At 37.2% G+C, this 775-nt stretch overlaps 1 protein-coding gene across 1 annotated transcript in view; it reads right to left on the bottom strand.

Annotated features, from left to right (window-relative positions):
- Window positions 1-711, bottom strand: part of LOC119589260 (tetratricopeptide repeat protein 21B-like) — a 10,568-nt gene extending 9,857 nt beyond the window's left edge. The window contains exons 1-2 of the mRNA XM_037937879.1: window positions 543-711; window positions 17-187 (exon numbers count right to left, since the gene is read on the bottom strand). Coding sequence (XP_037793807.1) covers window positions 17-187; window positions 543-569 — 198 coding nt within the window. The 5' untranslated portion in view covers window positions 570-711. The remainder of the gene's footprint in view (window positions 1-16; window positions 188-542) is intronic.
- Between the last annotated feature and the right edge of the window lie 64 nt (window positions 712-775).

Genomic DNA, 775 nt, shown 5'->3' with positions numbered 1-775 from the left:
TTCAAAACCAACCCACCTGCAATGGTTGCAACTGTCTAATTGCTTCTTGTGTCTGGCCTTGCAAAAGGTGCGACACTGCAGAGTAGAAGCGATACACAGGATCATTCCCAAACTTTTTTGTTGCCACCACAGATTCATTTTGCATTGCTTGATAATACTGCTCTCTTCCATAGTAGTGGATCTTGCCCTGGAATGTCATGTTATGTGTTACCAATGGAGAAGTTTCCTATGTAATATTTACCCATCATAAAACTTATCAAAAATCATTCACACAAAATCTCTCTAAAATCAACTAACTGGAACTTTAAATCGCAAATATCTAAGTTGAAAGCATGAATACTGAAACTACATTTTCGTTAAACTATCTTCATTTCCTGTATTCACATCAAGCATATGGTACCCTAAATAAGTAATAAACAAGTACATGCAGCCATCATGGAAATACATTCATCCAAATAAAAACAAAACCATAAAACTGAATTAATGCAAACAGATACTTCGTACAACTGACTTTCCTCCAGTTCCCAACATATATTCCTTACCTTAAATATAGCGTCAGCTTCACTCATCTTGTCTCTTCAAGCGAACAGGCTTTGATATAAGTATACCGTACATAAAATTCTAGCTAGCCCACTAAATGACACCAAAAAGGCGATTTAATAAGACGACTTGACTTTCCTGCCGCCGAGTGTCAAGTTCATACTTCGTCGTCTGTTTATTTACTTCTGGAATGTGGACCTTGCATGTTGGTTCTTTTCTACGTGGACGTACAAGA

Source organism: Penaeus monodon, chromosome 25 (genome assembly GCF_015228065.2).
Source record: "Penaeus monodon isolate SGIC_2016 chromosome 25, NSTDA_Pmon_1, whole genome shotgun sequence".
NCBI classification, from domain to species: Eukaryota; Metazoa; Arthropoda; class Malacostraca; order Decapoda; family Penaeidae; genus Penaeus; species Penaeus monodon.
The sequence above is the reverse complement of the archived record's forward strand: the minus strand, read 5'-3'. Positions and strand labels throughout refer to the sequence as shown.